The following is a 23,203-nucleotide window of genomic DNA, read 5'->3' on the forward strand; positions in this document are numbered from 1 at the left end:
ATAAATTAAAGTTTCGATCACAGAAGCACTAAGAATACGATGTAAAAAAATGTGACAAAAATAAAGTTTGATTAGAGCGATGGTCGCAAAGAATGTCTGCTATTTTGTCCCCGAAAGCCTGCGTTATTTTCCACAGGAAGCTTGAGGTATTTTTTTATGTATGTATGTACGTGTACACTAATTTAGCTTTAATGTAGTTAGCATATCTGTGGAGATTTATGAGAGCAAGTTGGCGCTGCCGCCAGGTAACACCTTGAGTAAAAATCCGTCCCGGCGGCGAGTCTGTCGGATTTGTTGAGAAAAAGTTTTCACGTCGCTGTAATTTGAATTTTAATTGGACGAAAATGTGGTCTAAAATTAGAAAAATCGACTTAAATCTTTTTGCCGAGTGCAAGGCTCTTCCATTTTGAATTTATGTGTAGTCTATTATTAGTCCTTTTTGTGATTTTCGGTTGAGAGAACCCGGAAGAAATGAGCCCGCAATTAACGAAGTGTAAAATATTAAAACCGACCTTGTCGGATGTTCCTTTTTGCACACGACAAACCTTTAACAATTCATTTAGGCGAACCTGCTTGTGGTTAATGTAGTGAAAGAGGTTCTAAGTAAACATCTCCACTCATAAGTTATTAAGGACGTCTCTAGTCCTAGAAAACGTGCAAAAGTTCGCATCCGCTTCATGCAAATCAAATTTGAATAATTCATCATAATTTGAAGGAACGTTTAAGTTTTACGCCCCTCGGAGTACACACACCTGACAAACTTCCCCCGAGGAACTCGCTTTTTGTGTCAACCGTTCCGAAAAAACAATCCACGCTAATGAGGCACGATCGGGGATGTTTTCTTTTTCCGCCCTTCTTTAATAATGGAGGTTTTGCTCGGGATCTGGTGGCCCGGAGCTAATCAAAACAGACGACTAATTATTCTAATTAAAGTCTTGATTAGGAAAGAACGTCGAACGAGACAATTACTTAATGAGTCTGAAATGTGTTTACGCGTTTGCGACCGCGGGCGATGTTTTCTAAGTTGGCTTCGCGAAAAATTTTATTATCCTGCCCGAAACGTTTTATAAATAGCGCCCGGAGGGCGGCAGCAGGTAACTTCCCGCTAAATAGTTGCCAACCTAAACAACGGCTTGTTAGCAAAAGTTTGCCGCTGCGGTAATCATAATATTATAAATATGGATGGCGGCGGCACACGTAAAAATCGCCGCCCCCGCACCAGCGCCGCCGCCGCGCCGCGGTCGGACCCTCCCGCTAAATTAAACTCCACTTTTTAATGCGCGGAAACGCGGAGGAATTCCACAAGTTAATAGGAAATATTTTATAAATAATCTTTAAAATTTTGTTTGGGTAAACCAGAATCCACCGAAGGTGCTAATCCTCCTTTTCATCGAAATTTGTCAATGCGGACGCGTAATAGACAAAACGACGATTGTCTACTCTCTCTCCACTTTTCTCAATCACCCTAATACGAGCAAACATGTAAACTATCGATTTACACCGCCCCCAGTACTCGCAGTTTTATGTTTTTATTGCTCCTTGTCTCCTCCGCCGTTTGTTTACTATTGTTATTACCGCCATTGTCGCAAGTGTGTTATGACCGAATTTGCCGCCCCCGTCATCGGCGATCGCCCCCTCCCCCCACCGAAACCGCGCCCGCTCCTCCGCATCCTTTTACGACGCTCTGCAACTTGTTCTTTTTCATTATGCCCGTATTCATATTTCAGACATTAATTTCGTGTCGGAGGCTGCGGCGAAAACAAGTTATAAAACCGTCAAGTTGTTATCGGGGGCGGAGGGCCGTGTGTTCTCTTCTCCGGTTTGTTCTGGCGGTATGTCGGAAATACCAAGACGAAAGTCTTACAAAGCGTTTGCGGATTGTTGGCTGTATGCGCGCTAGGTAGTATACGAAACTTTGTGTGTGCCAGAAATTGGAATTCCGCAGCCGCCTTTGAACAGGGCGCAACAGTCTGCGAGATATGCAGAGGGGCGGAATTCATGAGCAGCATCTGGACGGAGAGTTGACGAGCATAGGCAAGTGCTCAAAGAAGCGCAGCCCTCTAGGCCAATTCCGGAAGTTGTTTGCTCCGGCAGACCGGAAAAAATTAAGACGATGAGGTTATGAGACCAAGCGCCGGATGCCGACGATGGGCAGCGGCGGCGGAGGGAGTAATAAGTTTGTGTTTTCGGGGTGACACATCTACAACATGGTTGATACAATTAAAAGACGAACTGGTTTGGGAGTAGCGTGAGTACGGCGCTGTTCGAGGTCTGACGACCGCCAACGTTGACCGAGGGGCTGTAATTTAACAAGGGGAAGGTACTAAAATCGATTTATACATTCGTTTTAAGTAAACAAATTCACGTGGAAAAAGCTTGGGGAACCTAATAATAATAATAATAATAATAATAATAATAATAATACTTTATTTCAACGCCAAAAATAGTTTTAAGTACATGGATTTACAAAGAAGGAGGATACATAGAGTAAAAAATACACACACCTATAATTACCTACATAAGAAGAAGAATTCGTAATTTATGTTTAAAAGAGTTGAATGAAGCATAACAAAAGAAATCAATTTCATTGTAATACAAGTTAGAAACATTCAAAATTTCATGTAAAGGTGAAGCTTTAACATAATTAGTTACGGCAAAATCAATATAAAATAGAGACTTAATCCTAGTCAGATGTTGGGGCACTCTAAATTTGATCATGTTAAGTAGATCAGGCACATCAATAAGGTTATTAAGCAGTTTATAAATGAAGCAAATACTAAAATAGGTTTTCCTAGTACAAAAGGTAGACAAATGAAGGTAAGACAGCATAAGCTCTAGAGAGCAATTTATATTTGAAGGTAATCTAAACTTGACAAAATGTAAAAATTTTTTTAATATCGAATCAATACGCTCCAGGTGAGTTTTGTAATGTGGAGCCCAAATTATACATCCATAGTCAATAATGGGTACGACTAAAGTTTTATATAAATGAACAATAGTTGTAAAATCAAGGAAGTCTCTTGAATACCTTTTGATGCATCCCAGTACCTTACTTGCTTTGTTGATAACATGATCAATATGAAAAGAGAAATTCAGCTGACTATCAAGAAATATACCGAGATCCTTAACACAGGGCACAGATTTTAAAACAGTATTGTTAATTAAATAACGAGGAATCGATTTATTTTTTTCCGAGTAAAGCATATACTGTAACATTTTTCCAAGTTTAAATTCATGCTATTCTCAACACACCAACGATATAAACTGTTAAGATCTGCTTGCATTAATTCAGTCACTGTTACTATTAATATTAAAAAAAAATTTTCAAGTCGTCAGCAAATAAACTGTAATTACATTTAAAATTCTTTCCAACATCATTGATAAATAAACAGAACAGAAATGGTCCCAAAATAGATCCTTGAGGAACCCCCGAAGGCACACATCGTCTGTCAGATAAGATACTTTTAATTTTAACCTGCTGAGTTCTACTATCCAGATAACTACCAAACCATTTAAGGAGAGGGTCAAAGACTCCGTAAGCAGCTAATTTTTGTACTAAAATATAATGATTGACTTTGTCAAATGCCTTACAAAAATCACTATAGACGGCGTGAACCTCCAGACCATTACCCATGGATTCAAGAATAGAATTTACATAATGAAATAGATTAGTGATTACAGAGCGCTTTGGAAAGAACCCATGCTGACATGGAGAAATTACAGATTTAAACAAAGGAAATAGTTTCTCTAACACAATAGATTCAAACAGTTTACTTATAGTAGATCACAACGAAATTGGACGGTAATTATTGATACGATTTCTAGCACCATTTTTGTATACTGGGACTACAAACGCGTGTTTCCATGTATCAGGGAAGACTCCTGATGAAAGAGAAAGATTAAATAAAATTTGCAAAGGCAAGACAAGAGCTTCATGACACATTTTTAAAAATTTAGGTGGCAGTCCATCAGGCCCGGGTCCCTTATTGACGTCTAACTTATTAAGAGCATTTTCAATTTCAACAAAACTAACAGAAATAGATCCAAAATTAACAGACTTATCAGGTAGCAAAGTACATTTCACAAAATTATTGAAATCAAATGCAGTAAAAAAGTATTCATTAAATGCTTCACAGATGGTTTTATCATCACTTAAAATATGCAAGTCCTGAGATAACATAGGCGAAGGTGTATAATTAAGTTTAGATTTTTTGCTAACAAATTTCCAAAAATTTTTGGGATTAGACTTGAGATCATTTTCAATGCCAGCTAAATATATACTATGAGCAATCTTAATTTCAGATTTACAACGTTTTCTAAGAGCTTCAAAAGTTAGGAGATCACAATTACGATTATACATTTTAAAACGTTTATGCACTATTTTTTTTTTCCCTTATGAGAGAAATCAAAGATTTCGAGAACCATGGAGGAAACAAATTATTTACAAATTTCCTTTTAAAGGGAACAAACAAATGACAAGCTTCATATATGTACATATAAAAAGTTTCAACAGCTACATTAACATCAATACTAGTAAGGACTTGATTCCAGTCAATGGACATAAAAAAATTTAAAACTCTATTGTAACTAACATTATTGAAATCATAGAAATCTAATATCTGTGTAAAAGCAGTTTTGAACACAAAAAATGAATCATGAATATTATTATCGTATATAGGTTATTTTGATATGTTAATTAATCAACGAATTTATGAAACAATTGCGAAATTGTTGAATCGTAAGTTTTAGCTATTAAATCATAAAATCGTGTTTCCAGCACAGCATTTCCAAAAATTAACTTGTACGCAAACCCTATTATCAATTTTATATAAAAATGGGAAAATGTAAAATTCCCGTGCGTCCCTTTTCATATAAAAACCACTTTTATCTTGCTCCGAGCAATAAACGTTATTACCTGCTCACGAAACCACTCATCCATTCGTCAATACCGTTAATTGTCCCCGCCCGCCGTCCCCGTCCCCGTAAAGTTGATCTAATACTCTTCTTAAAAATAACGATCCTCGCTGAGCCTTAATTAAAAGTAATAGCATTGTGTGACGGCATTAGTTTATATCCCGGCAGAATTTAATAAATAAAACTTTGTGACCGGAAACGAAATCGACTTTATTTCCTCTCCGCTCCTCCGATATAACTGTTCTATAACGATAACGGCCCTCATCCGTAATTGTGCGCCGCTCTTCGCTCGAAACACGGAAGTCGTGTCAATCATCTTTATCGTACCATTGCAAGTTCCGTGTTTGTTTCAGATGGGTTGGTGATGAACAGCAGCAGCGGGACGCTGGGGCGTCGCGGGCTGAAGGGCTCGGCAGGCATGAGACGTCAAAGGAGCTTGGAATGGCGGCAAGAACGCGGTTACAGCTCCAGCGAAGAAGAAATTCCCACCAGACCTCTAGACAGCCACGTCTTCGCATCCCTGTTGGCACAGGCCCAGCAGGAATACTCGAGTGAGTATGGCGAGATGTAGTCGCTGATCGACGTGTCAGGATGCAAAAAATTAACCGCGAAACGTACTCGAAGTACATTAAAATTACGAGAACGGAAATACGGGACTTGAAAGACACAAACCCTCGGAGGGGGTAACTGTCACATTCTTTTGGCAGGTCGAATATTTTTAATTTCAACCGGAGCATTATGTTGGCGCCCGAGCAACCGGCCCCAGGGAAGGCGCCAACACTCGCGTGTGAAAGTGACCCTTGTTGATGTTTTGCGACCAACAGCTGCTAACCATCGTTTTCCCATAGTACAAACTGAATAATTCAAGTTCTTGATACTCACTTTCAAGCCAAGTAAATTTTAAACCGAAAACTTGCGACGTGTGTAACTCAAACCCATCGCAATCGCTTTCATTAGGCTTGATTATGTCGGCCCGAAAATTCCGTCGTAAAATCGCGTCTCCTCGGCCGCCAAACACGGCAATCAGCGTGTACATTTTCCGAAGGGGCGTTTTCGGCCTAAATCAGCCCTCCTGCAACAAGTGGCGTCATTAGACGCACAACAACCGAACCAAATTGGGCCGCTTCATCTCCCGTTTCGGTCAGACATTTGCATACTGGCGTCATCATATCGGGCCTCGCCAATTACGTTCGTCGGTTGCAATAATTGATTCCACGTGTGAATTCGTCGTTTTACAGCAGTCACTCCAGATGAGCCTTCATCCCCATCGCAATGAATGCATTAGCGCTCGCTACTCTAATTAGGACGAACGTTAAATGAGCCGACGCCACTGTTCGCATTCGGCTTTATTGCGTCGCTTCTAATTAGGCCTGGTCTGCACGGTTTTACCGCCACCCCCACGGCCTACGGGGTGATGCCGTATCGATTCGACCATCTCGGCTGTAAATTAATCAACACGTGTTTGCAATGTCCGGCCGGAGCGGCGGCGGACCGGTCTCCGCCGGGGGCGGGCGGCTGGCGGGCCGCGGGACGAGCGCCGGGGGAGATGGAAGCGAAGTCCGCAGCGATACGGACACGTCATATTAAAAAAAACAACAGCTGATGGACCGACGAACGGTCGTTCTACGGTCATAGGACACAAAAATATGGAGGGATCGTGCAGCTCGCTCCGCGAGCTGATTTATATCGCTACTTATGCGATGGGGTACTAATTTAAATTTAATGAAATAACGTACTCCTCCATGCTAGAGATGAAGATTTTTGGAAAAAAAGTCAAAATTATTTAAAAACGTTTTATAATTTAACTTTGAAATCACAAAATCGAATCTTTTTAAATGTTGCAAACGTTTTAAGGTTATCGGAAGCATGGTAAATCGTTAATCAAAATTTATCCGTGTTCATGCCGCCCCCCCCCTGCAGGAGTTGATGATGTCATCGTATAATTTTGTCGAATAAATGTTATTTAAATGCTAAAGTGTAACAGTCCTGAACTTGTGGTTTATGAATCCGTGTAGATATTGAAGGCATCGGGATTTCTGGGGAAAAAACAAATTTGAATAACAATTTTTCGATTTTTCGGCGTTTCAATTTTTCTGTTTTTCGATTTCCAATTTTTCTATTACTCAATTTTTCGATATTTCAGTTTCGGGATTTTTCAATTGGTCGATTCTTCAATTTCTCGATTTTTTCAATTTTCGATTCCTCGATTTTTTATTTTTCGATTTCTTAATTCTCCGATATTTCAGTTTTACGATCTTAAAATTTTTCGATTTTTCAATTTTTCAATTTTTGGGGTTTATAGATTTTTGATGTTTCAATTCCTCGATTAATCAATTTTTTGATTTTTCGACTTTTCGGTATTTCAAATTTCCGATATTTCAGTTTTGGGATTTTTTAATTTTGGCGTTTTTCATTATTTTGATTTTTTGATGTTTTGATTTAATAATTTTTCTTTTTACAATATTTTAATTTTTTGTATTTTTAAATTTTAGATTTTTCACTTTTTTGATGTTTACATTTCTCGATTTTTTGATTTTGGACGATATCGATTTCTCAATTTTTCGGATTATCGACTTCCCGACTTCACGATTTTTAGATATTTTGATTTCTCTATGGTTCATTTTTCAATTTCCCTATTTTACACTTTTCTCATTTTTCAATTTTTCGAATTTTCGAGATTTCAGTTTTGGGATTTTTCAGTTTTTCGATTGTTCAATTTTTCGATTTATGAATTTTCAAATTTTTTAAATTTTAGGCTTTTTTCCATTTTTAAATTTTATATTTTCGATTTTTGCATTTTTCGATTTTGGGCTATTTTGATTTTTCAATTTTTCGATATTTCGACTTCTCAACTTCACGATTTCTAGATGTTTTTGCGATTTCTCGATGTTTCAGGTTTTCAGTTTCAACTTCTCGATTTTACCATTTTTCGACATTTCATTTTGGGTTATTTTTCTCTTTTTCAATTCTTTCATTTTTCGGTTTTTTAATGTTTAGATTTTTCTTTTTCGAATTTTCTAGTTTTTTGATATTTTAGTTTTTCAAATTTTTTAATTTTATATTTTCAGGTTTTCCATTTTCAATTTTACGATTTTTTGATGTGTCGATTTTGTTTAATATTTGTTTTTGATTTTTTGAATGGGTTTTTCCACTTTTAAAATTTTTAAAATTTTCGTATTTTGCATTCTCGATTTTACAAATTTTCTATCCCTTAATTTTTCAACATTTCAATCTTGGGAATTGTTCAATTTCTGGATTTTATAAATTTTTTGATGTTTTAATTTCTCGATTTTTAAATTTTTCGATGTTTTAATTATTTGATTTTTTAAGTTGTAAATATTTCGATTTTTCTTTTTTCACATTTTCCGAATCTTCGAGATTTCAGTTTTGGGCTTTTTCAGTTTTTCGATTTATGAATTTTTCAATTTTTTATATCTTCGATTTTTCGATTTTGGGCTATTTCGTTTTTTCAGTTTTTCTATTTTTGGACTTCCGAACTTCACGATTTCTAGATCTTTTTTCGATTTCTCTCTCAGTTTTTCAATTTTGAATTCTCGATTTTGCTATTTTTCAACTTATCGATGTTCGATTTTCCGATTTTCCAATATTTCAGTTTTGGAATTTTTCAATTTCACGGTTTTTTCTTATTCGATTCTTTAATTTTTCGGTTTTTTAAAGTTTTGATTTTTCGTTTTCGGGTTTTCTAGTTTTTTGATATTTTAGATTTTCGGTTTTATAAGTTTTTCGAGTTTACGATTTTTTGATGTTTCGATTTCCCGATCTTGAATTTTTTAATATTTATTTCAATTTTTTGATTTTTCGAATCGGTTTTTTGGTTATTAAATTTTTTAAAGTTTTTTTTTCGTCAATTTTTCAACATTTCAATTTGGGAATTTTTCAATTTTCGAATTTTTCAATTTTCGAATTTTTCAATTTTTCGATGTTTAAATTTTAGATTTTTTGATGTTTCGATTTTTGGACTTCTCGGATTTGGATTTTTCGGTTTTTAGAGTTTTGATTTTTCCATTTTAAAATTTTTCGACATCAATTTTATCAATTTTTTATGTTTTAATTCCTCGATTTTTCAATTTTTCGATGTTTTAATTACTGGACTTTTTAAATTGTAGATGTTTCGATTTCTCGATTTTATCAAGATGTTTTAGAACAAATTGTTTTTGGACTAATTAGGTTGAAAGGAGGATTATATGACCCTCTTGACGCTTTAGATTTTAAATATACATTGAGAAACTTTATTTTGGGAAGAAATGAAGATTCTATGTCAGAAGAAGCTAAAGTTGAACTCCAGATGACTCAATAAGCAACATTGGAAAAATTTTATTAAGCGGTAAATATCTTTCTTCTTGGACTAAGGAAAGTAATACCAGTCAAAAAAATGCTTTTGATGATAGGGTACATTTGTCATAAAATGAGACTTACAAAAAATCTTTGTTATATAATTCAAAATCCATTGACTGTCCTTAATACGGAAATCAAATCATTATTTTTCAGTTCACAATCTACTTCAGGAAAAAAAATTTAAACAGGTATTATAGGAAAGTAAAAATAATTACTAAGCGAAAAAGAACATTTTAAAAAATTGTTAATTAACATGAATATTACAGTCCAATAGTAGGTACATTGCATATTATAGCATTTATTTTTGGCGGTTATTAAAAAATTGTGAATTGTGTCGAAACCATTTTTTGTTCCATTGAAATAACATTAAACGTGAAATTTTAATATGTTGCAGACAATAAAAATGCATACAAAATACATAACGAAACTACGTTAAATTTGTATTTTTTAAAATGTTTAATGCACAATTATAACAATAAGAATGAAAAATATTGGTGATGCCTTCGTGCTTTTTTACTGAAATTCCTAGTCCTATTCCCTGAGTGACGTCACTGCGCGAAGTGGTCTCATTTCGAGCCGCACGAGTATCACACCTTTATAATTATTCTATTGTGGCTGATTGACATGGGTACGTGTCACGACGCCATCAGATGGTGACACTTTTTATCGTGGAAGAGATTCAATAGAGCCATAAAAGATTGTGCAAAAAGGCCGTGGAGTTTTGAGTCTTTGGTAGAAAGCGGGCGGTTAATAAAATTTGTCGGAATCTTTCCCCCTGCTCTAGTTAGTTATCTTTCGCCATATTTTTATCCGTCGAGGTAGTCTGCTCGAGTTTCGTCTCTGGCAGGCGAGCAATTACTGCGTCGGTTATCACGTCTCAATTTCATGAGAGCGAAATGTGAAAACCACACACGTCTTTTTGTGTTGTTAGAAGCGCTCACTAAAACTTGAGCTTTTACGCGTGGAGTGAACTCGGATATGGATGGAATCTTGGTAAACTTGTTAAATCTAATCCAGCTCATGTGACGCACTCTGAATAGAAAATATGTATAAGATTCGGTTGTTCGCGAAGTTTCCCATCGGAAAAACTCCGCACCGCGGGCAATTAAATCGGAAAATGTAGACTGCGCCGCATTCCCTCCATTAAATTTGATGTTCGGCGAGAAAATCTTTAGCAGCGACAATAACTGTTGTATTAAAGTGGGCAGCAGCGCTGAACGGCTTTGAGAAAATGCGGCCGTTAAACATTTACTATTATTGGTTTTGGTGTAGCGAAATTAAAGGGAGGATACATTAAGTTGTGAAATGCGAGGTTATGCCAGATATAAATACAGCAGGGGGTGCTAATGTAATTTCCACAGTCAAAGCACGGCCTCTTTCCCCGCCATAAAGAACGGTTAAGCGTTGTTTTAGTGGTGCTGGGCCGCGGTTTGCTTTCCAGACTTTATGCCCCCGTCCTGCGCCTCGGATATTATGAGTTATTATTGTATAGAGGTGTTTTTTTGCCCACTCCACCTGACGGCGGGGGCCGTCGATCGAACCCAGATGCCCTGCATATAAACGCACGGCGACGCCACGCACGACCCGATCCTGCATTTTTATGCCCTCGTAAACTTTCCCTGTTGCAACTACACTACCTCGTTGGCTACCTTTACTCATCTTACGAGGGCGCCAGCAAGTTGTCAGGCGAGAGTTGCCTTCATCTCGACACGAACGCGGCATTATAGAAATTGTAACAACTGCGCTGAGTAAACTTTTAGTTCGAGCCGCTGACAGCGTAGCTGTTGAAACGCGTCGACAGCCAATTAAACGAACTATTTATAAATCACGTGGGTCGAATTAGAGCCCTCGCGCACTCCGGGAAATGGGAAATCGACGCGAATTCTTTTGTTTAAAGACAAACAAACCCTTGGTCTAGCCTTTCTCATATGAAAGCGGCGCCCTTCAGGAATCCTCGCAATAAAGGCAGCACATTTCTCAAAGACACTTTTAATTAAGTATCTCGGGTCAGGTGGAGGCGATAGGGCTTCGTCTATCAATCACACTCCCGATTCCGGTCGGATGCCACCGGAACAGACGGCCTTTTTCAGCCTCTTTGACCTCCAGCGTGTAAGTGAGACCCAGTGTCGTCATGGTGACTCGGATGTGTTGCATGGTGACAAGGGAGCGGACGGACGACTGACCGCCCCCCGCAGAAGCAACAGTTTTCTCCGATTCCCGCTCGAATATCCGTCAAAATTCCAACTTTAATTAGCGTTCCGCTCCCTTAAATCTCATAAAAATTCATCCGTCCGTTGCTATTAGTAGTATTCGGATGTAGCGCCACCGGCTGCTGGCAGTTCCTTGATGATCTGTACCCGGCACAATGACGTTGATTTATATTCACGAAGTTACTTTTGTGTCGAGAATGGATAGGCGGATATATCCGGGCGTGTGTAACCCACGCACACAGACTTACCCGTCGCAGGAGATACACAGGGGGCCCCCGGGCGCCTTCTTTATTTCGCCGCCGCCGACCCCGACATAGAAAAAGATTACTCATCGCCATGCAGTCTCTGCACGTTTGCTTCTAATATCATTTTGATATTATTACCATATCAGCATGTTACTTCGAATATAGATTATCGAATTATTCCTGCTGCATTGTAATACCCGAATTGGATCTCGGCTCGCGGAAGAGAACACTCGTCGACGGCTTATTTCGATGCGCTCAAAGAGAACTTGGAAGCGATTCAAAAACGAAAATTGCAAAAAACGTGATCTATTCGGCTTCGGCTCGGCCCCCTGACACCGTGCCCGCGTAACAACCAACATCTCATTTTTCCTCGCCTCCTCCACAAAGACCCCGACTTCCGCCACCATAAGTCTGTCGTACGACAAACGCGAGATAACCAAGCACTAATTACAGCTACCACGTTCAGTAATGCCTCCGGGTGTCCTAACCCATAATCGAAGTTCAATACCGTAACTACTTCGTGAGCTTAATCGGCAACCATTTATACTCGTACCAAGGTAATAGTAGTAATAATAATAATAATAACAATGAGAAGAACCACATTTGGACATTTTTATGTACGTGGAGCAAAAAGTCTAAAGGCGGTTATGAAAGCAAGGACTTTCTGACAGACTGCTACTCTTGTTCTGGCCCTCGTCCCGGAAAAACATATTTCTTGTCTAATAATGTTTGCGTTAAGTCTGCACTCGAAAACCGGACGTATCCGCAGCCCCAAATTAATATTGGATGATCCCCGAAGAAGGGGCCTTTGTTATTCCCTTCAGTTCCAATTCCACGACAAACACTTCCTTTTTCAGGTATTTCAGCCGGCGCTCATTAATCAAACATCCGTTTCAGGCCATTCGCAGCGAACTTTCGTTGGCGTTTAAACAATAACAGTTTAGTAAAATGTGAAAGGTATTTTGTGTAAGTGGATGTAAACACAATTAATTCATAATGGAGCTTCGGCGCCGCTACGTGTCGCTCGTGTTTGCGCCGGCGGTGGCGCGGGGGGCGGCGGGACGCCCGCCGCCACCTTGATTGATAGACTCTCCCTAATAAAACCAATCACCCCCGTCCACCCCTCGTTTCGCTTTTAATCACTCGCAGCCCTTAATGCGACTGTAAGTTGGACGGCTTCGCTTTAATTATCGATATGAGTTTTAACGTCGCGGGGGGCGGCTACAGTAATTGTTGGTTTAATCAGTTTTAATTATAGAGGACTTGGCATTCCGGGGGCTGATGGCGAGAATGTCGGGCATTTCCGATTGCCTCGGCCGCAACTATTCCGTAAACAGTTATCCGGGACGAATTAATTCCCCGGATTCTGAAATTTTCAATTGGCAGCGGTCAGAATTAAAGCTGTCGCGTGATGGGCCGACAGCGGTAGAGCGGATTTGGGGCGGTTGCAACGGGACTGTGCTGAGTCGGCGTAATTTCCTTCCTGCTACCATTATCGCATCGTTTGTATCAAGAATCGTGAGATTATACGAATTCGAGTGAATCAGGGAAGGAGTGAGGACTGACTATGTAACACAAAAACCCGATAAAGTCTTTTTCTTAATATCGTAGTGGACACTGATTAATGGCCAAAACAGTTTAACTGTGTCCGCTGACTTGGCCAAATTTGCCAATAAAGTGGTGAATTTGCTTCCTGTGGGGTCCCTTGTTAGGTAAAGTAAGCCCGAACGGCGAACTTGTCCGTAACCCTAAGGAATTACGTGGTATAAACCAGAAGTTGGATGTTCGACCCGTTTTGAAATTTTGAATTAACTTGTGCAGCTTCCTGAATTTTTTGAAATTTTCAAAAGGTGCGCATCGCCTGATCCGAGATGAGTGTAAAAATGCTAATAAAACTTGAGCTTGTCCAAGGTCGTGTGGCGGAATGTACGTGTCCTGAAGTGAAGCCGTGATCGGGTTTCTCTTTATGTATTTATGTGTGATCCACTCCAGCACTAGTAGCACATTACTGGTTTCGCCCTTTCACCGTGAGAGTCCTCGAGCGCTCTTATCCCCGTCCGAAGAGAGTATCACCCTTGAAAAAGTCGATTTCCGAATCGAGATGAAAGGATGTAATTCTCGGGAAACAAAACAACTGTAATAACATCCAGCATCGTGTTCCCTCGGGAGCACTTCGATCGGCCGTGCGGTTTCCTGGAACACAAATCGCGGACGTGACACGGTGGGCACGTGGACCACGACCGGGTGTCGGGCTCGGCAACCCCATCCATCACGCCGCCACTCAGCTGCAGCCGCCCCCGAGAACCACCCTCTAATCCCGAACGGATTCGCACCTTAAACCACTACCCGAGCAACAGATTAACGGGAAAAACACAGATCCAGCCTTCAGAAATCATTAGCCGCCTTTTGTCGGGACCAAATGAAGGACAGTGTTTACTCGGGATGGGCCATTTATCACCCATCCCTATCGGAGGAGAAGAGTCGAGCGGAGGGATGGGTTTATGGGGTTTTGTTTGCGAAATGTTGGAGTCGGAGTTTCGTTAAAACGAAGTTAATTGCGAGATGAAGTTTAATGCGATCGGGCTCCAGCTGATGTTTTTCTGGTGCGGTCGAATTACGTGTACGTCGATCAGACAGGCGGCGAAGTTTCTTATATATTTTATTCCGGCTCAGTACGTTTCCAATTACCAAAGTGTTCCCGATGGACGCAACCTCCAACCTTGGGTCCGTCTGTTTCATAACGGGACGCTTCATTGCCTCTTCCATCAAAGAAAACAATACATCATGTCGACAAATCCTGCGGCCCTTCGAATTTTCCCCGCGATGACAGGAGCACAGTCATCCCGGAAGGGTGGAGGGTTTCTATGACGACACAAACAAGCCACTTAACGGATGATTTTAATTCTGTTAGGAGCTTTTTTAAATTAATTACGAGTGACGCAGGATCGGGAAAAAACGAACCGCAAAAAATTACTTGTTCGCAGCAGGACTGCGACACGTTTTATCGGTTTCCTGCAACTTCAACATATTCTGCAGTTTCAGCTCGAAAACGCTGGATTTGTCAAGCGCCGAGCAATTATCCGCGAGATATTTCAAGTGATTAATTTAACTTTGCAGGATTTACTCTGACGCGTCGGCGCTTTTTTATTCGCCCCGATGGAAATTACTCGCTAACAACTACGCGTATTTACTATTCAGTCGAATCTAGATCATTATTCACCCTCTCGGACGTCTCGAAGACGCTGTCCGAGAGGAACGCCACCTGCGCGTCATCCTAGTATTCCAGAGCCAGGTGCGCCCGAATAATAATTCAATAAATCGGGGGCGGCTCGGCGGCGGTCGGCGCAATGCGTTTGTTTGCGGTATCTTGAAACAATAACGAGAACCGAGTGTGGGGCAATTTCCATTTATGCGGAGCCACCCGAGACCTGAAGAAAATTAAATGTCGGCTTCGGACCGAACGCAATAAAACGCGTTCGGGCGCGGGCCCCGAGTCAAAGGTGAACGACGATCGTCTACATCGAACACCTGCGGCGACCTACCCCCAAAGTAAACAATTCGTGAAACCGACTTGTTTTTCTGGATGCCGGCTCCGAATTATAAACTCGAGTCTCCGGGGTCCGAAGGGTTTTTTCGGTTCGACGATCCCGTTCCTAATTACGAAAAATTCGGGCCCGGATTGCGCGCAAAATCCTGTCGTTCCTGCGACTCCACTTAAAGAATATAATTACTGCAACGGAGGAGGCCGATTTTTACGTCGTGACTAGTTTTGTTCTAAGCGGGGGGAGGTGTGTTATGTAGTTGCGTTTGGAGCACCACTGTGTTTATCAAAAATGCCTTCCGCGTACAATGGCGCTAAGGTAAAAATGTGCCCACCCTCTTAAAAGGCGGAAAAGCCTAAGTCTTATTAAGAACGTGCCTAAAGCCATCACATCTTCGCGAACCCCGAAAGCACCTTCGCCCCGTAATCCTAGCGAGGCACTTAGTGTCAGGGGTAATTATTTTTTACGCACTTTCACGCCGCGATGCATCCCTCACTTATCATTCCGTTCGTCTCCAATAAAGCCGTCAGAATGCTCGCAGCTAATAATCTCTGGCGAATTTGCCGGCAATCGAGTTGGGAAATGTGTCCGTTGATAAGAAGTGGGCAAAGGAGCAGCAGAGAACACAATTTGTCGGTAAAGCATTGAGGCATCATCCCCTATGAAATTACCTGATTAAATTTTCATATTCAATCTTGAGTTGTTTGCCCCCGGGAACCGACAGGTCTCGGCAGTCTTGGTTCAGTTTTCCTCCGCTTCCTGTCCGTCCTTTCCTCTTGTCATAATTACAGGTGAGTAGGAACACAAGCCGAAAATTTTGATTTAAGCCCAATTAGGGCGAAGCCGCGCTCCCCTTCCCGATTTTCGATACTCGGCGCCGAGATTGCATTTCAGGAAGTGGAATGGAAGTCATTCATATATGATTAGAAAAGACGTGATTTATTTTTCAAGGTACTCTGGAGAGATTCCGCTGAATCTGACGCCCGAGGTAAACTAAAGTTTGCGACTTGGGAAAATGCTCTTCCGTAACAAGGTAACGTTGGGGGCAGATTCTATTAAATTACATTTTTTATAAATGATACGTTAAATAAAACGAGAAATATAAGACGGGTAATTTAATTCCTTGTCGGTTTTAGAACGTCGTTCTCTTTTGTTTCGTCGGTCTCCCCTTTTCGGCCCATCCTACTCAAATTATTCACTCACATCGGATGTAATTTTTATTTTAAATACTTCCGAGTCTTCGAGACCGTAACGCCAATTGCGTTCCGCTCCACTTACTACAGAAATTATGCTTGCGATGGCTTCGGAGAAGGTTTTAAACGACAAAGTTCATCAGGGCCGTGGTGGGGGAAGATGTCTCCACACAATGGACAGACAAACGACGAAAAAGAATCGACCGTAACGACACACAAATAACACCGACGTGCATTGCCCCACGTTGTGCAAGACTACATCCACAAATTACTTAAATACACTTAAACATTTTTAGGTTATACTATCATTACTTACCGTGTTTATTACAATAAGCGCCACCAAATTTACAGATCAGACTAGACTAGGTCAAGGTACTTCATCTTTTGACCTGACTTTGCCTGAACTGACTGCTTCTGATCTATACTGAGATAATCTAACCTTACCTGTGAAATTTCTTGATAAAACAAACAGTTCAAACGACCGGCCAAGTGGATCAATGTCTGAGCTAACCATGTCTGACTTGATTTTGTTTGACCTGACCGACCTGATCCAATCCAACCTGACCTGATTTGAACTGTCCTCACCTGACCAGACCTGACTTTGTCTGACCTGAGTTGAGTAGTATGTAAAAGCATATGTTCTAACTCACATTCAAAAAACAATGCAAATTATTCAATTTTCACCCCGATTTCAAGTTTTTTAACGTAAAAAACCATAAATTCAATGAAATATTGCATAAATTTTACACTTTTTTTATGTTGTAATTTTTTTTCCCAAAAAAAATATTATGGAATTTACACCAGTTCTCAAGATAGTTATGAAAAAGTTTATTTCCAACTTGTTTTTTCAACTCATATGATGCCAAATGAAGAACCCATAACAGAAATCGAGGTAGATTCAGAAAATTTTAAAATGTTATCTAATCAGAAGGAAATTAAATTTAATATATTTATAGAAAAAAAAAACAATAATGAGTATACGATATTAGAAACCGAATAAATTGTTAACACGTTGAGTGCTGATGGTGTAAAATATCATACCCATGGTGAAGAAATTAATTTTAATCTGACGGAAGATGAAGAATTTTAAATTCGTGGATGTAGTCCACTTTGCCCGAATTTAAGAAAAATTACTGTTACTTTATTAATAAAATTACCTCATAAGGAAACATTCTTAAAATTTTGTTGATTTTGGTATATACCTAATTCTTAATAAATTGACTTTTTGTCGTTCCACATTCTTGACATTTCGAAACCATTCGTTTCTTATTATTTTTTGTAAGAACAACGCGCGGATTAATATTACCCGTTTTTCTTTTACATTTGACACAATATGAATTCATTTAATAAATTAAAAAATTACAAACTAGAAGAGACAATATGCAAATAAGCAGTAACATCATATATTTCGTACGCTTCTTCCCCATACATGTCAGTAACGAAAACTTTTATTTCTTGAATTTTATTTAAACTTGTATCAACAGTAACGTATAACAAATTATTTGACTGGAATAAATTTTCACCCGATAGTTCATTTTGAAAGACTTGTAATAAATTTTCTTCTACGTGTCTATGCCTATTATCATGCGATTCAAAGCTTTTACCAGCAATGTTACATTGTATATGATAAATGTTTTTACCTAACAAATTTCTCTTAGTAGCAAATTCAGTTTTTTCTCTAAAAAAGTTACCAGAGTATTTGAACCCTAATAACATACATAAATGTTTATCAAGTTTAAAAGGTATATCTGACTGAATAAATATTTTAAAATCAGTATTAACATATATCTGAAACTTGAAATCATATTTTCGTTCTTTAATTTTTTTTGCTATAACATTATTTAATTCTTTTAAATTATAATTACCAGTGAAAATGTCTATCCACGTCTTTTTAATTTCAAATTTGTGATTTATATTTTCTTCCATATACTCGTTTTTAAAACCTAAATATTTACATGTATGCTCATCAAATTTAAATCGTAGTGGTGAATAAATAGTTTTATTTTTTAAGTCTAATTTGAACTTGCTTTCACTATGTCTAGTAATGTTGACAAATGTTTTGTCGGTGTTTACCTTATTACCTAAATCATCTAGAGAAGTACTAGATATTTGAAGTTCTTTTTCAATCGTTTCTAAAATACGCGAGTACTTTGGTCCCATAGAATTCAGAAAATCATCATCATCATCATCAAATTCTAATAATTGTCTTGTATTTTCTTCAAGTGAAAACAAAACAGGTGAATTAATCACGAACATACTGTTTTTATATATATCAAATTTATATTAATAGATATGAGGAATTTGAACGTTGTAAGGTTTTTACCCACAGAGATATCATAGACGATGAAAATGTATTAGTATACAAAAAACAAGCAACAGTAAAGTTAAATAAACCTATATTTGGTGGATTTGTTGTATTGGAATTATCAAAGTTAATTATGTATAAATTTTGGTATAACTTTTTAAAATCAAAATATGGAGACAAAATTAAGTTATTAATGACTGATACTGATTCATTTCTTGTTCATATTGAAACCGATGATATATATAAAGATATAGAAAATGATATTAACTGGTTTGATACTTCAGACTATAAAATGGATTGGATGCCAAAACAAAATAAAAAGGTTCCCGGATTGTTTAAAGATGAGTTTTTAGGAATACCGTTACGAGAGTATGTAGGATTAAGATCAAAAATGTATGCTTTCAAATATGATGAAATGCAAACAAAATATAATAAAGAAAATAAATCATTCATAACAGAAATGAAAGAAAAGAAAGTATGTAAAGGAATTAAACGGCAAAATATTGAGAAAATGAGATTTGAAATGTATAAAGACTGTTTACTTAATACAAAAGAAACATACGAAGAGGTATATAATATTATTTCAAATGGGTTAAAATTATATACAGTTAAAACAAATAAAATAGCTCTATCTCCATATGATGATAAAAGATATCTCATAGATAAAATAAATACTGTACCTTATGGATACTACAATAAAGATAATTGAAGTTCTTCTTCATAAATTCCTTCTTTAATTTGTTCGTTGGAATCAGATGTCTCAACCTTATACCAAATTTGATCTCCTATAAAAACATCATGAATCTTATATATTTCTTTTGTCCAATTAGTTTTTAATTTATTGCGAAACGTATCAACAAGCATAGATAATCTAACTCTGTCGCCAATTTCAAATTTTGGTTTTTTAGTAGTAGTTTTATAATTGTATACAGTACTTAGTAAATTTTTTTCATTATTTTTATTTACATCAGTTGGCTTCATTTTAATTGTTCTATGATAACTATTGTTATACTTTTTAATTATTTTAGGTAATTCAGTTATCCATGGTTTGTTTTGATAAATAATAATTTTCAATTTGTTTCCAAGAGTTCGATTAAATCGTTCAATAATTGATGCTTTATTTTCAGTACCGGTACTATATATTTGAATACTGTTTTTATTTAATAATTGTTTTACGTCTTTGTTATAGAATTCCTTTCCTTTATCAACATGTAATTTTTTTGGAAATCTTTTTGATTTTTCAAATATAGTTTTAAAACCATCTGCCACTTCTAATCCGGTTTTTGTTTTTAGTGGAACTGCCCAAACATATTTCGAAAAAGTATCAATAACAACTAAAATATATTTATAATTATTATTTTGCCTTAATAATTTTTTATAATCGTTATCAAATGATTTATGTTGAGTTCTTAAATTATATGCATGATCTTCTAATTTTCCCTTTGGCCTGTAAAAGGAATATAAATCAGCTTGAAAAGTATCATCTATTCCTTTCTGAATAAAATGTCGTGTACTAAATCTTTTTCTAAAAGGTTTGAATAATTCTAAAATTTCAATTTCCTCAGGTGATTTGGAAATATTATTTTTCACTGATTTACAAATTCTGCAGGTTGATATTCTTCGCCACAGTTTTCTTTTTTTATCAAATTTTGGTTCTCCTGTAGATTTAGTTTTTGTTTTACATAATTTACAATAATCCATTTAGTTGGTAATAAACTGACTTTTATCTCAGAATCATATATATGAGTTGAAAAAAACAAGTTGGAAATAAACTTTTTCATAACTGTCTTGAAAACTGGTGTAAATTCCATAATATTTTTTTTGGGAAAAAAAATTACAACATAAAAAAAGTGTAAAATTTATGCAATATTTCATTGAATTTATGGTTTTTTACGTTAAAAAACTTGAAATCGGGGTGAAAATTGAATAATTTGCATTGTTTTTTGAATGTGAGTTAGAACATATGCTTTTACATACTACTGAGTTGTCCTGAATTGAACTCAGCAGGCTTCTGGACAAAAGAACCAATTCAAGCCACGTTAGCTCAGGCCAGACCACGCTAGGCTAGATCAACTGAAGTTATGTACGTAAAGTGGAGCCTATTTGTTTCTGCCGTAGATCAAACTAAGCTAGGTTAAGTCATTCCATCCCTTGATCCGACCTGATTAGACCTAATTCATCCTGACCTGACCGGACAAGTCTCTTGACAAAAGACCAAAGTGAAGCCACTGAAGGTCACACAAATCACGTAGGTCCAATCCAGGGAAGTTACGTAAAGTGGAGGAATACCGCCGGGTAGTTTCAGTGCATCTTTCTGAAACTGCAGGGGTTTGCTTGTCAGATTTGTTCTGTGGCGGCACAATAACATTAGTAAGCGGAGAAAGATAAGCGGCTTCGTGGTCTAGTGGTCAGGATACTTGCAAGGCAAGCGGGTGCCTAAAAATTAAGTGACCCTCTGAAACAAAGGTCATCCTGGATTCTTGGCGCAATTTTACTGACGCTTGCGTCCTTTGCAGGTGTGGATCGGTCGTACCGCTCGGACGACACCGAGGACGCCGTCACCACGGACAACCCGACCACCCCTTTCCCGACCCCGCCACCCACTCTGGTGTCGCCCCGCTCGCCGATTCCCTTGCACCGCCAAGCGTCGCCATTTCCCATGGAGAACACGAACACTAGAAGAATCCACTACGCGACCCCGCAGGATCGCCTACGCGGCAACAATGGTGATCTTCCGCGGCCCCAATTTACGATCTCATCGCTGTTTTGTTTCGATTTCAGGCGAAGTCATCTACGCCAGCAACAAAAAGAACCTCTCGAACAGCACTCTCGGGCGTACCGGGCGGGGACGGCACAGGACCAGCGGCATGACTTCATCCAGCAGCGCCACTTCCTGCAACAGCTGCAACGACGGCCGGATACCACCGTCTGGGAGCACCGATATCGGCTATCACGAGCAGCAGCAGCGGATCTGTCTCAATAACGGTAGACGGTTTTAGTTGTTGGTCGTTCGATTTTTGGAGTTTCTGGAGAGCGCGGAAACTATTTAGAGTCGCAATTAAACGTTAATGAGTTTTATTCCATCAAAAAGCTCGCAGTAATTAAAGCCGACTGATGCTGTTTACAATGACAGGCGAGTGGACCGTCGGATGTACACTCAGCTGAAGGGATTTCAGCTTCAGCCGGACTGCGGCTATCGGATTTGCCGATCTAATTATAAAGTTGGCCGTAAAGTTCCATAGCTGCCGCAGCGTTAATGGGATATATGGAAGCCGTATTTTTCGAAAATTTCACGCGGAAACCGCATTGTCCGGACTCGTTAAGTGGAAATGGGCAAATAGAGGCTCCTTTGTTTTCGAGAGGTGGGGACGAGTTTTACGTCGCGAAGGTGTTAGTAGCGTTTTTTGTTTTTGACGTCGTACCTAGCCGTTCGTTGTCTGCTAAGTTCTAAATTTTTTCGACTTGGAAGCGAGCCCCAGCGTGCTGTCTCTCCAAGTCGCAACCGAACAAATCTAATTACCTCTCGAACGAAGTTAAGGTAATGAGTGACGACTTGTAATTAGCTTAGAGTCGGATAGGTGGCGCCACTACACGTATCCACCATCGGCTAACTCGATTAGTTAATTATTAGCTACCACCGCGTCAGAACAGGAATTACCGGAAGCATCACGTCAAAAGCGGGAAAAAAGGTCGGAATTAATCGAGGCCGATTTTTAATTGATCGCCAGGAAATGTTCGCGTAATTAGTTATTGTCATGAAAGAAAATAGGGTCTAGTTCTGGCTCGTAACGCGGATGATTAATGACATTTCGGCTTTTGTTGCGTTGTTGTCTTAATAAAAAAAAGCGCGCCGCCGGTTTTGTAAATGTTGTTTCACAAAGTCAAAGCTTAACAAACACGCCGGAAATTCGTGATCGATATTAACAATGACGAGGAGAATTAATGAGTGGAGATCGCACAGGAGTTCGGATAATACGAAGGAGTGATGGATGCGGAACGGGCGGTGCGAGGAATTCGGACAGATGGAAGAGGTTGGGAGAAAGAAAATCTTAGCACAAGTAAAAGTTTGCGGCCGGTAAAGTTATAGCGACGTTTTGGGAGGGGGCATTTGGTGCCGTGACCAGGATAGCGCGCTCTAGGGTGTTTATGTCTACAACTAAGCAGCAAGAGTGTCGGAAGAACAAGGTTGAGATTTTTAAGGGGCGGTTGATAAACCTCGAGAACTGAGGGTAATTATTCCAAATTCTACAGGGTTTAGATGGCTGCGTAATTACACCAATTTTGTTGTAATTACAGAGGTTTAAGAGCAATCAAATCCTAATTACAAATAGGCTGTTAAATTAATTTAGTTGAAAGTAACTCCACGAAACAATAAACTTGATAACCCATAGTAATGTCACTATTGTGCTATAATTGCATTAATACCGTTCGCGATTGG

The 23,203-nt window shown here is 38.6% G+C and overlaps 1 protein-coding gene across 8 annotated transcripts in view; it reads left to right on the forward strand.

Annotated features, from left to right (window-relative positions):
* The window catches only part of Ten-a (Tenascin accessory), a 250,510-nt gene that overhangs the window by 117,550 nt on the left and 109,757 nt on the right, over positions 1-23,203 (forward strand). For all 8 annotated transcript variants that reach the window (XM_064071908.1, XM_064071909.1, XM_064071907.1 and 5 more), the window contains 3 exons: positions 5,268-5,465; positions 21,282-21,491; positions 21,547-21,750. In XM_064071908.1, the coding sequence (XP_063927978.1) occupies positions 5,279-5,465; positions 21,282-21,491; positions 21,547-21,750 (601 nt within the window). In that variant the 5' untranslated portion in view covers positions 5,268-5,278. The remainder of the gene's footprint in view (positions 1-5,267; positions 5,466-21,281; positions 21,492-21,546; positions 21,751-23,203) is intronic.

The sequence above is a fragment of the Zophobas morio genome, unplaced genomic scaffold (assembly GCF_036711695.1).
Source record: "Zophobas morio isolate AGI-343-1 ecotype UQ-CSIRO unplaced genomic scaffold, CSIRO_AGI_Zmor_V1 ptg000041l, whole genome shotgun sequence".
In the NCBI taxonomy this organism is placed as follows: domain Eukaryota; kingdom Metazoa; phylum Arthropoda; class Insecta; order Coleoptera; family Tenebrionidae; genus Zophobas; species Zophobas morio.